General features: G+C 35.5%; 2 protein-coding genes across 2 annotated transcripts in view; one reads left to right on the top strand and one right to left on the bottom strand.

Moving 5' to 3' along the window:
* The window catches only part of LOC135153222 (uncharacterized), a 1,173,865-nt gene that overhangs the window by 773,089 nt on the left and 387,650 nt on the right, over window positions 1–13,126 (top strand). The gene's annotated exons all lie outside the window — the stretch shown is intronic.
* The window catches only part of LOC129256944 (uncharacterized), a 29,423-nt gene continuing 23,215 nt past the window's right edge, over window positions 6,919–13,126 (bottom strand). The window contains exons 6-7 of the mRNA XM_054895175.2: window positions 12,982–13,088; window positions 6,919–11,913 (exon numbers count right to left, since the gene is read on the bottom strand). Coding sequence (XP_054751150.2) covers window positions 11,863–11,913; window positions 12,982–13,088 — 158 coding nt within the window. The 3' untranslated portion in view covers window positions 6,919–11,862. The remainder of the gene's footprint in view (window positions 11,914–12,981; window positions 13,089–13,126) is intronic.

Below are 13,126 nucleotides of genomic sequence, written 5' to 3'. Positions count from 1 at the left end.
AACCAAGCTGAATTTGTTCTAGGACCCCATAGGAACACGAATCAAGAAAAAAACTTAATCGGAAAGAACATTTCTAGGTTCGAAAAATGTCTAATCGACTAAAAGGGCATTCTCCTTTCCAAGTGACATGTCATGATAAAGGTGGTCTTCCATCAATGCAGCAATGATCATAGAACTTCGATATTCTACTGAAATTATTTGAATTGGACACTGGACAAATCTCCTCAAAATTGAGATACCATACATAAGGCTCCACACTAACTTTTTTCTTGGTGGCCCGATCAGTCAACCAAAATCATCAAATTTATTTTTGGTGGCCCTCAAAGCAAATTTGGTGGCCCTAAAGCAATAGAAAACATTACAATTTATCAAAACTGTGGTAGCCCATCCAGGCCAAGTATGGGCTTTTACAGAATTTTGGTGGCCTGACTTGTGTATTGTTGCCACAGGCCAGTGCAAAGGTCAAGCCTTGCCTTACATGTATAGAAACATTGGTGTATCCAATTTCATAAAGGCTCTATTAAGACCTCTTTAAATTATTAAAATCTCAGTGTTGCGAATAATGCCTTACATGACTCATATCAATTATGTAGTTGGCAATGTAAAGAATTACACCTCAGTCATACTTACCCAACGGCGGCCGTACGGCGAGTCGAAAAAAAACGGTTTATTCATTTTTATTCTAGCCACCTATATAAAGCCGGTACAAAAATGTTAGCCAGCTGTTATCGACTCGCCACACAGCCGCCGTAAGGCAAATATGACTGAGGTATAACAATACCCGTAAATTGCCAATTCTTCTATTTCCAACTCGTCCACTCACCACATTGTCTACTTTCATTTAGTCTAATGCCATTCCGTCCATCAACATTTCATCTAACACCATTTGGTCCAATCATCACTTTGTCTAATCGCCATTTCGTCTATGGCCATCTCGTCTCATAACCAGTTGGTCTAATATACATTTCATTTTCATTCATTTTGTACAATTAACACTTTATCAGACCAAATGGTATATGGACTTAATGGCTATTGGACCAACTGGTTACAAGACGAAATGGAGAGTGGACGAATTTGCAATTAGACTATGTGGATAGTAGACAAACTGATAGCAGACCAAATGATAGTAGACAAGTTGGCAATTAGAAGAATTGGCATTAAACGAATTGGCATTAGATGAATTGGAAATAAACCACAATGCCACTTGTATTTACAGACAATTTTGCTCTGAATCTATTATTCCATGAAATATTTTCATAGATAACATTCTTTATCATCTAATCAAAGATTATATTCATACAGAGAAGAAATTAAAAGAAAAAAGAAAAATACACACGTTTTGTCCATCGATGATTTGCATGTGAATAAGAAACCAAGATAATGAACTCCTGTATAATAGATTCATGATGAACCCTTTATTCTTACAAAAATGACATTAACATTGAGAGCACTTGGCTAATAGCAAACGATGGCAGTGGCATCTGTATTTAAAGCACCTAAACAGAAGTCTAGGCCATGTCCTTCAGCCAAAATCCTGCTAAGCTTCTTCACAGTGGCTTGCCTGCATTCACTGTTGTTTTTTCCATGCTGAAAATAGAACATTGGAAAGGAATGGAAGCCTATTTCAGGATTAAAGCTGCAAAACATGGCCCAAACTTTTGTCAAGGCACAATGTGCTACACCCTACAAAAAAAGCAAAAGCTAAAGTATGACTGGGCGTGCCGTTCACCCACAATTTAAGGGACAAGGCCCCGTGGGTACAGAATTCACAGGTCACCATCTCCCAGCCAGACATTCCTACACTATGACATGACCACCACGTATTAAGTCTGACATATTTTTTATTCGTTGTTGAAAAATCCAAATCAAGTAGACTTCCAGTGATGACTTCTTGACCAGCATGAATTCAGATTATTGATAGCAGATTTCAGTTTCAATTGTTGATTACTACACTTCCAAGACATGAATGATGAAGTAAAGCAGATCAGGGCACTGTAAGATAGAGCTTATCACTTGATTGTGAGGTTGATTTCTATGATTGAATACATGAATCATTGTGTATGATCAATCGTCGAAATCAGCCCAATGATCAATCATTAAGCTTAATGTTACTTGGCCCAGGTTGTCTTCATACAAGGTGAACTGATCTCCAGAAGTTATGTACCTGCTGTACGGTTTGATGGGTAAAGGTTGGAGCAGCAGAGTGAACATACTGACGCAAGATTCATAATGATTCATGCAAACAGTCTCTCATAACAATCTGGTAGTTTATACAATATAGCCTACTGTACACAAAAATAATAATCCTGCAGTTGATGCAATATTTAGGTAAACATAATTATTACAAAAAAGAACTATATTAATAAAAATTAATGAAGATATTACGAGCAAGAAGTTTATTTTGTGCAATCCATTTGGTATAATTTTTGTGTGCAAAACACACAGGTCAGGGGTCTGTTTCATAGATAAATTACAACTGTCGTAATTTTCTCATAATGGCAACTACCATGGTAGTAGGGCTCAGCATCCTATGCCTGACTGATGCTCTTGGTAATTGCTGCAATTTCCTGCAGACTAATGGACCAATGAAATAAAGAAATTTTAAGAAATTCACAGAATCACACATTTCTAACCAGTTTATGTACTAAAAAGTACTTATCTAGATATCAACCAATAGGACCAAGGAAATGCACGCAATACCATGCAATACTTTTCAACTTTCTTCCTTGAATTTGTCTGCAAGAAACATTGTAATAATAATCTCTTAGCAATCCCTTCGAATAGAGTAAGATGACTGCTTGCATGATTGAGTCTTGGAAGGGCTGTCAATGCCAATCCTAGATTAAAAATTTTCTCATGCACGTGGGGCAGAAGAAATTAGCTGTCAAGTCATTGATATTCATCTGTTGACATAGTTTTCTAGCTACCCGCATATCATCACGATACTTCTTTCGTCGAGTTTCAAACCTTTTTACACTGTGACGTACAGCTGATCTCCACGGAGATCAATATTAATAATAATATGCAACATTTATATATCGTTTAATTAAAATGTTCCTTAGCATTGCATTGCATACTATTACCCGGGCTTTAGCATGGCTACCCTGATCGAAGCATCGAGCATTCAAGGAACTCCTACCTACCGGGTACCCATTTACTATACCAGGGTAAAGAGTGGCAAATGAAGATAAACGCCTTGCCAAAGGACGCTAGTGCTGCGGTGGGATTTGAACCCCGGACTTTGTGGTTCAAAGTCCGAAGACTAATCCACTGAGCCACACCTCTTATGATATTCTTGCATTCACACTAATATATTTCCAAACTCCTGGTCTTATGATTCTTCGCTTCTTGCTTCAAGATAGCGAGCCAACTCCAGCTGAGGAATTACAAATTGCAATAGTGAAAATAACTATGGGTATACCCATATACAGTGTACAATGAAACATCATAACAAAACAAGGTGATGAAGTCAAGGAAGTAAATTTACTAATTCTACTTGGTATTCTTAATGCCATAGTTATATTTGGTTGATAAAAAATTTGAAATCATGTGCAATTTGTAATACCGGTATATAAATAAGGAAATTTAGTTTGTAAACTGGATAATTTACAGTTTTTGAACACTGAATTTCTTACCTATTTCTGATTTCAAAGGTCCCTGCAGAAAAGATACATATGGGCACTAGTTTAAAAAAAAAAAAACACTTGTAAAAAGTCAAACCTAAGTACACTTTAAGTCAGAAGAGAGCATTGATTTCCTGCTTTCTGTTATGATTATTGTTACAATAAAATAATTATACTTAATAACAAACTTTTTTTAACAAGTTCTTGGGCTAATTTCACAAAAAGGACTTACGATAAGTAACTTAACTAAATTTCATAGTAACTACCACAGTAGCAGGAATCATCAAACAAAGCTATATCAAGGTTTCCAAGGTAGTTTACATAATGACAGTTACAATAATTATAAGCCTGAAATGGCACCTTGCTGTTCAGGGATGCAACAAGTAGGAATTCATATTAACTAAAATGGGCCTTTTGGTAAAATTTTTAAAAATGAATAAAATAAAAATACTGTTGCAAATTACCAAAGTTACATAAATATGAGTTCCTACATGTACATTACTACATGTCTCAAAAGTGGTACTTCTCAATGTGGTAGACATATCAACAAAACTGACTCCACACAGAGGGCGAGAGGTGCATTAAGAATTGAACATCATAGTATGCACAATATGTAGGTCTACATGAAATAAAATATGATCACTGATGGTCATGTAATTCACACAGCCCTATTCTAAGACCTACACAATTATAATTATTTTAAAAATCTACCTGATAGGGCATGCCGTTCTCCTACAATTTAAGGGACAATGCCCCGTAGGCTCATCATTCACAGGACACCATCTCCCCGTCAGGTATATCCTACATTAAGATGCCACAGCCATCATTATTCATATATTAAATCAAGATGAATATTTTAAAAAATATAAATAATGAAGGGAAAATTACTTGGGAATAGGTTTTGTAAAAAAAGAACAATAATTCAGTAATAATAAACACTACAATTTGCAGGAAATAGGAGTAAAATGTATAACTGCACATATAATTTTATCAACAAAACCTTGAATTTTAGCATTCCGTTGGTGGTAAGCCTCTTTCCTAAAAGACAATTTAAAATGCTTAACTTTTTCAACATACATTGCATATTCATACATGAACATATTTTCAATTAAGATAAATTGTTTAAAGGATATTACAAAGAGCAAAAAAATATAAACATTTAACCCACTGGAGATTGGCTGATTATTTGGTGCATTTACAACAGACCTTGGGCTCAGTCTTCATTGGGTTAATATTCAACCTTTTTTCTGCATTCTGCAAGCCCGATCCGTTACAAATCAATTTTCAAGGAATAGGCCTATGATTTTTTTTTAAACAAAATTGTTCTTTCAAAGACATTTCTGTTTGTTATTAATATTCCCTATAAGAATGGGTGGGTGTTTCATAGAGTTACTCATGGCTTTACGCAAGACTGGCACATGTTCTTTAGTACTAAGTTACATAGGAAAATATAATTTAGTACAAGAAATGGTCACCAGTCATGCGTTAAGCCATTCATAACTTGCAAACAGCTTTATGAAACAACCACCACATGATCTTGTACAATCTTGCCGGTGATTTTGATTCCTTCCAGGGGAATTGTTGGCTTAATTCTTACCAGTTATGGGTGACAGCCTAGTGGTTTACTTTCATATACTTGGGTGATATATCAAGCAAAGTGGTAAAAGTGGTTTGTATCCACTTGGTCTAGTAGCAAATCATCCTCAGACCATTTAACACCATCATAACTTTAACCCACTACTACTATCAATTTGGTCTTCATAATCATTTGGTACAACATCACATCACTTGATCTCATGGCTAATTTTCACTTCAATATATAATATGTTGCACTGTGTCAAATGAAAATGATGTTGATAATCAAAAGTGGTGTGAGACCAAGTGGACATAAGAGGAAACAAATATAGCATGAGAGATCAAATGAAAAAACAGGTATAGACCAAATCACTATTTACCGTTGAATTCTGTAAACTTAAACTTGTTTTGTATAATGTCAGATGATCATAAGAATATCCATTGTGGTAGAGCCCAAGCCTAGAGCAATTCACCCAAACCTTACTTGCACGCTGTCATAGGAGAATGGAGATAGAATTAAAATCAATCTGAACAATACAAATATTGTACATTCATAAGAAACATTAAAACAGAACAATAGTATAACAAACATGGAAATTAAAAGAGTCTGTACATTTATTTCCTAAATGCAAATCCATGTATCTTGGATTTTCAAGAAATTAACTTTGGGTTAATTCTATTCAATTTCCAACACCAAATTACACTCAAGTTATATAAATATATCACAATGAAAATGTACACAAGATTGGGCAACTAATAGCATGATGAAAAAATGTGTTCATAGGATCAATATGGCATAGTGAGTCAATAAATTTGAGGGCTGTCATTACCTACATTTTAAGATCGTTTGCAAGTGAGCCCCTCCCAAAAAAAAAAAATAATAATAATAATAATAATAAAATAAATAATAAAAAATAAGAAAATTAAGATATTCCTGAAATAGTCAAATACATATTTCTTTTTAATTAATAAGTTACCCAGAGAATCAAGGGAATTTGGTTAGCAAACATTGACAACGGACAAATAGAATGAACAAAAGTGGAATTTAGGAAAGATGTCGGCAACCAGCCCCCAACTCCCTCCCACAAAAAAAGTAAATCCACTCTGATGACATAATTATTTGATATTAATTATTATGTGGTAAAGAAGAAAGGGGAGATTGTAGGCAGTATTACAGTATGATAAGGGGAAAAAAGTAAAAAGCATCTATGGGAGAGTGCTGGCAAGGTACCGAAAGTGGCTTTTGATTGCAATGGAAGTGTTTGAACCACTGATAGGGCACAGGTGGTAATGCTGCAACAAGCACTGAATTAGCTTTTTAGCTTTAAATGACACAATACAATTTTTTTTTCAGTAAGAACAAAGGAGTAAAGAATCCTTTAATCATAACTGGGCTTTTTCAGAACAAGCTTGTAGGCCCTTCAAGGGAGCATTTCATCAACCAACATTTTCATCTGACAAGTTGCCAGATCCGACAACTTTCCTTGATTTTGATTGGCTGTAAAATGTAGTTCGTATGATAACTAATGGATAAAACCACTTTGGATATAACAGGACTTGTCGGATAAAACCTGTGACAAGTCCTTTCATGAAACGCTCCCCAGGTCTTGGCAATAAAGTCTTGTCAACACAAAATTTTAACAGATGTTAAAGATACCTTTACAAAGAGGGTGTTGTTTTAAATGCTTTTTACCAAATAATTTTTTCCCTTTTTTTTTTTAATTTCACTCCAGGCATAGGAGTATGGAAACCATCTCAGTAGTGCACTTTTAAAAAATGTTGAATTGTTTATCAATATCTTACTACCTTTTTTATGACTAAATATCGTCCATAATATCATTTTAATTAATTTCAACAACAAAAAATTGATTCCAATGGTTGACACTTATCAATTGCAGTGCTGGTGATGTGAACAATTTGTTGCTTCTTAAGTACAGAATTTTTGCATCATCAAAGATATGTTGGGAGGCTACTTCTTAAGGCGAGAGTGCATGATGACAAGTGCAGAAGGCAGAAATGAAACTTGAATAATGGCATTCCAACAACACAAGCATGACGACAGCAACAAAGATGTCAACTTCCATGAACAAAAGAGCAATTATTCTCAGAAGGAGATAACAGTATTATTAACAAAAAAAAATGAAAAGTTTTTATTTCTACAACAGCGTCGGAAATGCTTGGGGGCTACTGGCAATATCACCCTCATGACAACCCAAATCGCCCCTAAAAATTCTCAAAACCTAAAGTTTTGGGGCAACTATTTAATTCAGAATTGCCCAAATAAATTATTGCCAACGATGAAAAACAATATTGCACATCAAGTTCACATCATTTTCAATTATGTTCCATCAGCAGCAAAGCAAGCAGCTCACCCTTTGCTATCAGTATCACTTCAATGGATGATCTGATGGCACATATTAAAGGCCTTTCGTAAAACTGGAAGCTTCGCGATTGTAAATAAATGCACAATGCAGAAGTAGATTGTGCCAGCTTGTAGCGAGACCATGTGCATCCTAAATATGCATGTATGAACAAACTGCTGTGAATCTGATTGTGATAGTATGTGTGATTCATCGTCCGAGATAAAAAAGTACTTCATCCGACCTGGCTCGACCAAACAGCCAGAACCAGAGGTCTCTCAGACTACTACTAAAAGTACTGAGAACGGAACAAAGAAAAACAATAGACAGTTCAGAACGGATCAACAATCATATCATGGGTTTTGGATTGGCTTAGTACTGGATGTGGCCTTGGTAGTGGTGGGATCTGTTTTGTAACATAGGGCCTGCAGAGCATTCCCGCCACCACCAGGATCCGCCGGACGGAAAAAAAATTTGGTTGCATTAAAGAACCATTTACAGTGGGTACAATGAATATAAAGATAGACAATACTGAGTGGCATAAAGATACCTCAGCCCACAAATGTGCTTACGGTGAGTGTTGATTCATATTATTATTATTTCTAGAGTTTATGTTAGATGTGGTAGTAGATCTATATCCTTTCAGGTAGTCTTGGCCTAGTCTTCATTATTATAAGAAATAATTTTTTAAGCTTTTAGGCATCACAGTGAGTCTCAGAATGCTAAATTGCTGATGTGCAATAAAAATAAGTAGCCCCTTGCCTTGAAGAACAAAAATAGCCCCAAGATATTCAGTGGTAGCCCCTATGTAAAAAAAAACTCCTAAAAAATAATAATTCCTAGGCCGTCTAACAAATCTCTTTTCTTTTTCAAATAAAGTAGCGTATATACCCTGTAGCGCATCCAAACCAAGTAAAGTCTGATTCTGGGAGGAGCTCCTCACCCAGGTGAGCTCCAGGTGGAGAAGCGATAGAGAAGTGGAGAAGTTTTAAACTTGAACCTCGTCATTGAAGGAAAGTTATTAGGAACTTTGGTGAAAGATGAAGATGTTCACTTGCTCACTCCTACGAATTTGAGAGATTTGCTGACCTACACATAACCCTACGACCATGTATATATAGATGGGAAGATTATTCATTTGACATTTGAGGACACAAGGCAGCTCTGTATTTTTGTTACAGAAAATTCATATAATAGTTATGACAAAAGAAAATTACTTGTGCTCTTCAACACTTCAAAGAAACTTCTCATTAAGTATGACACTGAGTGTTTAAATTTCAAGATTGAATAAAGCTGTAAAACCAATCAATGAAAAAGAAAAATAATTCAGAGTGCGAAAACAGAGTGCACAACTATTAATATTTCTGGTCCTGCTCTACAGCCTTTCGAGCGTAAGGGTATAAAAAAAAGTGGAGATTCTGCCCATGACAAGGTTGGAAACAGCCAGAGTAGCTCTATGTTTTAAACTCGCAAAACCACTTTGAAATGGTTGCTATTAGCTAGGTATTGCAAAGGTTCAACAACTCCTTCAGAGATTCTGTCTCTTACATCGGTGGGGATGTCTAATTGTTGCTGCTCTGTAATTTAATCATCACACTGGACTCTGATGCTAATTTTCCCCTTCGCCAGGCATCTGCGCCAATATCTACAGTAGCATTTGCGACAAGCAACATTCTTTGCATTTTTCAAAGGAATATAAAAAAGAATTTCCTATGGAGTTTGTGCATACCACGTAAGAAAGAAAGAATGCTGTTGAAAAATAAAGCATAAAAAAAGATGAGTTTTCATGATGCCATAGATTAGAATGGGTTCATTTGTACCTTTAAAAAAATGAGAGGTGGTGGGGATATTATATTAATTTGTATTTGATTGTACCATGGTGGTGCCCCACTCACAAGTTTTTTTAATGAAAACTTCTAGGGGCTCCCAATCCCATGTTTTTACCTAATTTGTATATACCTGTATTTTTATGATTGATTGATTGAAATAAATTTTGAATTGAATTGAATTGAATTGAATTGAATTGAATTGAAATTGAATTGAATTGATATGTCAGGGCTGGAATACTTTGCTGTATGACTATATCATCAACTCTTCTTTGTTTTATAGACTGCTCCAATTCATCTCAGATTTTTAATACTTAAGCAATACCTAAATCCAACCACCTTGTTATCACAGCCTTGGTTTTTTTTTATATACATGTAACATTCTTTGAAAGAACTTGAGGAAATAGTTGCAAAAAGTCAATTAGATGGTGAATAAACACAACATATTTGTTTCTTCATTTGAACGCTTACACGTACTCTACATTGTTGGAAAGCTTTCATGGAGGATGTGCTTTTGAAAAATTACTTGACTTTACCCAATGGTTTCATATCTATAGGACGTCTCAGTGCTGGAGACAGGTAGACAACATTATATACTTGTATACGTGTGACAGGATTGTGTTATAATACTTCAAGCCTAAAACGTGATAAAGTGCATGCTCCTAATTGAAACCCGAGCCTATGATATCAATATGTGTGAATTACATTTGTTGTTAGTGAATGATGAGCAAGGAGAATGCCAGTCATTGCCACTGAATAAGGAAAAACCAAGAACATGCAGCTTTTCATAATCCTATATCATATCTTCTTGACCGTGGTCACTGTGTGGTTATAGGAATCGAACGATCATCCACCCACCCTTTCAATCAAGGCGTTCCGCAAGGATCAGTATTAGGACCGACTTTGTTTACACTTTATATTTCTCCACTGAATCCATAATTGATAGATGACATATCCAAAAGATGTTTTATGCAGATTATGCAACTTTATGTTTCTTCCATGAGATCAAGTAATTGTGACCATACCACTGAAATTTTGCATGGTATACAAGCAATCAAACAATGGTCTAAAAAGAATAGTCTTAAACTGAACAGTAGTAAAACAGAATTCCTTCTTATATCAAGTTTTCGAGAAACAACCCAATACAGAGTTTAGATCTTGATGAAACATCAATTCCTAGTAGCAAATCATGTAGAAGCTTAAGGGCAATCTTTGACTCACTGATAACATTTGAGAACTTTATATCAAATAAATGTCGCACTGCATCATTGCTCTTTATCAAATAGGAAAAATTCCAAATTATTTGGATAAACCTACAACTGAAAAACTAATCCATGCATTTGTTCTCTGTCATACTGATTTCTGTAACAACCTAATTTTTGGTTTACCACAGTGACAAATAAAGAAACTACAGACTATCCAAAACTCTGCTGCAAGATCAGTTACTCAAACTCGAAAATATGAATCAATCACCCCTGTACTACGAAACTTACACTGGCTTCCTGTTCATTCTCATATTTTTTTCAAATTATTAGTTTTTGCATATGAATGCTTCCATGAGATAGCTCCATCATATTTGACCGAAAATCAGACTACTCGTACTCTAAGATCAAGCACAAAGCAGCTGTTTGCTATTCCTCCCACTATTACCAAAACATATGGTGAGCGCTCATTTGCACATGCCTCTTCCGTCTTATGGAATGTACTATCTAATTATATGAGAAATATACATGATTTAGATAAGTTTAAGACTTCCCTAAAAAAGTATCTGTTTAGCATGTAATGAATTCAGTGCCCTACACTCTTCACTTACTTTCTAAATTCATTCCCTAATTTTATCCAAGTGCATAGGGACATGCGTAGCTATGTGTTATGCACTATAAAAGAACTGAATATTATTATCTTTCAAACAATGCTTACATTCACTTATTGGGATGTTCCATGACTGAAACCATGTAAAAACAATGTCAAGAGGTATTCTTTGCAATATGCTAGATCAAGAAGTCCGCCGTATCCAACATCATATCTTGCATTTCTGAAGTGGCAAGGATCGTATTGATCTAGGTCTACACTATTCCTATATGCTAAGATTAAACATGGAACAATTATTAAGGTACGTTACATCTGCCTGCTCAGACCAGCTCAATTGATTTTGCACACAATGAGATATGATTAAGGCAAGTACATCTAAGAGTGATCATGCATCTTCTGGTAGCTTGCCAAATTTGGCCAGGTACTAAATAGGACTGAAGTTATAATCGCTAGAGGGTATTCATTTGTCTCGCAATCTACTATGGTCAACAAGGAAATTCGTGATCACTCTCGCAAAAATTGAAATTGTTATCATTATATGACTTCATAAATGAAAATCTAATATAAATTATTCCAATTTCGCCATGCATATGAAAAGGGCTACCTCTAGATTTCCTTGCTTGGAAGCTTGGCCTTGTCTCTGATCCTCTTGTCTGTATCCAAACATCACTGATCTGTCCCATTACTGATTGCCATCTTACTCTTCAGCCTCAGATACTGTGTATGGTGGAAAAATGAGGTTTAAGACAACATAACTTAGTACAAGTGGAATGCCTCTGGTGGTCTCACCTGGATCACATGATTCAATATAGCAGCAGTGCTGACTTTGAAAACTACTTTCAAATAATTATTCACAAAAAACACCATTCATATAATGATACAATACTACATTCATTAACATTTGACCTTGATCATGTGACCTAAAACTTGTCAGTGATACTTGATTACCCCTGTATCCACATTTTATACACTATATCTATAAACTTTGAAAGTTATGACGGCAATCTAGTAATTACCTTAAATGAACTTTGACTTTGGTCATGTGACCTGAAACTTGCATGAGATGTTCAAAGATACTTGATTACTCTTATATCCAAGTTTCATGAATCTGATCCATAACCTTTCAAAGTTATGATGGTAATTCAACAGATACCCCCAATTTGGCCAAAGTTCATTGACCCTAAATGACCTTTACCTTAATCATGTGACTTGAAACTTGCACAGGATGTTCAGTGATACTTGATTAACCTTATGTCCAAGTTTCATGAACTAGGTCCATACATTTTCTAAGTTATGATGACATTTCAAAAACTTAACCTTAGGTTAAGATTTTGATGTTGATTCCCCCAACATGGTCTAAGTTCATTGACCCTAAATGACCTTTGACCTTAGTCATGTGACCTGAAACTCAGGCAGGATGTTCAGTAATACTTGATTAACCTTATGGCCAAGTTTCATGAACTAGGTCCATATACTTTCTAAGTTATGCTGTCATTTCAAAAACTTAACCTTCGGTTAAGATTTGGTGTTGACGCCGCCGCCGCCATCGGAAAAGCGGCGCCTATAGTCTCACTCTGCTATGCAGGCGAGACAAAAAGGGATGGATGGATGGACGGACAGAAAGGACAAATAAAAAACTAAAACCTTAATGTCCTTGGCCTTGAAAGTTAACACCCCTTAGCACCTATCCATAGTGAGTGAAGGGCATAGAGTGCAAATTACTAACTAGTATTACACCACCATCATCATCATGAATCATGGAGATAAGAATTATAGTATACTTACATTCTTCCTGCTTTCGATTGCTTGCTGTATCCACAGTAACTCCATGGCAGTATTGTTTCTCATCTCCCTCAGCTTTCCTTCATCTTCTCTCTTTGGAACTTCATCATCTATTAAAATATTTTGTCAAATCCAAATTGTTATTGTG

This window comes from Lytechinus pictus, chromosome 1 (assembly GCF_037042905.1).
Source record: "Lytechinus pictus isolate F3 Inbred chromosome 1, Lp3.0, whole genome shotgun sequence".
NCBI lineage: Eukaryota > Metazoa > Echinodermata > Echinoidea > Temnopleuroida > Toxopneustidae > Lytechinus > Lytechinus pictus.
This window is presented reverse-complemented; position numbering and strand designations above follow the sequence as displayed.